General features: G+C 50.2%; 1 protein-coding gene across 1 annotated transcript; it reads left to right on the forward strand.

Moving 5' to 3' along the window:
* Positions 1-245: 245 nt before the first annotated feature.
* LOC115331219 (uncharacterized protein K02A2.6-like) lies at positions 246-1,331 on the forward strand. The gene has a single exon (XM_029993300.3). It carries the CDS (start codon positions 246-248, stop codon positions 1,329-1,331), a length of 1,086 nt encoding a protein of 361 aa, XP_029849160.3.
* Positions 1,332-1,547: the final 216 nt, after the last annotated feature.

Raw genomic sequence — 1,547 nt, forward strand, 5'->3', positions numbered from 1 at the left:
CTGGTGAAATTAGGAGAGAAACTGAAAAGGATAGTGTGATGAAAAGAGTGTTGTTTTTCACACAGAACGGATAGCCTTCACATGTGTACAATGAGGCATTGCAACCGTACTTTGCGCGCTGTCACGAATTGTCGGCTGACCAAGGGTGTGTAACATGGCGAAATCGAGTGATCATTCCCGAAGTGTTTAGAGAAAAAGTGTTGTCCCTGTTGCACGAGGGACATCCAGGCACCACCAGAATGAAAATGCTATCACGTAGTCACGTGTGGTGGCCTTTGATAACATATGATATCGAAACCACTGTCAAAAACTGTAGTACTTGTCAACTAACGCAGAACGCGCAACCACGTGTTCCATTATTAACGTGGGGTTGGCCAACGCGCAGACGGCAAAGGATGCATCTTGATTTTGCATACCGAGATCATAACTGGTTTTTGATTCTTGTAGATGCTTATTCGAAGTGGGTAGAGGTGTTTCTAATGAGTTCCACTACGACAAAACGCACTATCGAAAGATTGCGAAGTGTTTTCGCCGCGTTTGGACTACCAGAAGAGGTAGTGACAGACAATGGACCCCAGTTTGTGGCGACAGATTTTGTCGAGTTTCTGTCGATGAATGGGGTACGCCACACGAAAAGTTCTCCGTACCATTCCGCCTCAAATGGAAGCGCGGAACGGTGTGTGCAAACCGTTAAACGGGACCTCCTGAGGCAGGTAATCGACGAGCAACGGACGGGTGTACCAAAATCGATGCAACATCGAGTCGACCAGTTCCTGTTTGTATACAAAAATACCCCAACTGGTACGACCGACAGAACTCTAGCCGAGCTGTTTCTCTCTTGGAAGCCTAGGACCCGTCTGAGCTTCCTTCATCCTGAAATGGAGAGACGCATGAGAGATCGCCAGAAACAAATCAAGACAGCCGCCGACATGAGAAGAGGCTCTTGGCGAACTTTTGAAGCAGGCGACCAAGTCCTCGTCCGGGGATCACGTCCGACAGATCCTGCATGGTTGGTGGGACGTGTTGTGAAGAAAGTAAGTGCATCAACCTACGTCGTGATAGTGCAAGATCAGCATCGGTATTTCCACGTGGATGATGTCCGTCCGAGACACTTCGAAGATTCGTCTGCACAGAGAAGAAATGTCGACACTCCGGCTGCAACACCACGAAGGGCGTCCGGTGGTTCTCGAGACAACATGACAGAGCCTGCTGCCCTCGATATGGAGCCTGTTTCCCAGACAGCGGTACCGACCACACCAGTGCTGCGAAGTAGCATACGACTACGTAGGCCACCGGAGAGGTATTCTCGTGTGAGTCAGCCAAAACGTTGATGGGGAAGGAGTGTTGTGTTTGAGTATTGTTTCAATAAATAGTGCGAGGCGGCGGGCAAAGAAGTGAGCGCGCGCCTCGGATGTGCGAGACGAAACGAGGGCACGGGACATTAAAAACCGTTTGACTCTGGAAGCTACATCGGCTGCACCTCGTCCTGTCTCTGGTCGTAAGCACCGTGGTCGTAAGCCACAACACAGACAGCTTCGCTCCGTGAT

Source organism: Ixodes scapularis, unplaced genomic scaffold (genome assembly GCF_016920785.2).
Source record: "Ixodes scapularis isolate PalLabHiFi unplaced genomic scaffold, ASM1692078v2 PGA_scaffold0__279_contigs__length_252992795, whole genome shotgun sequence".
Classification (NCBI taxonomy): Eukaryota; Metazoa; Arthropoda; class Arachnida; order Ixodida; family Ixodidae; genus Ixodes; species Ixodes scapularis.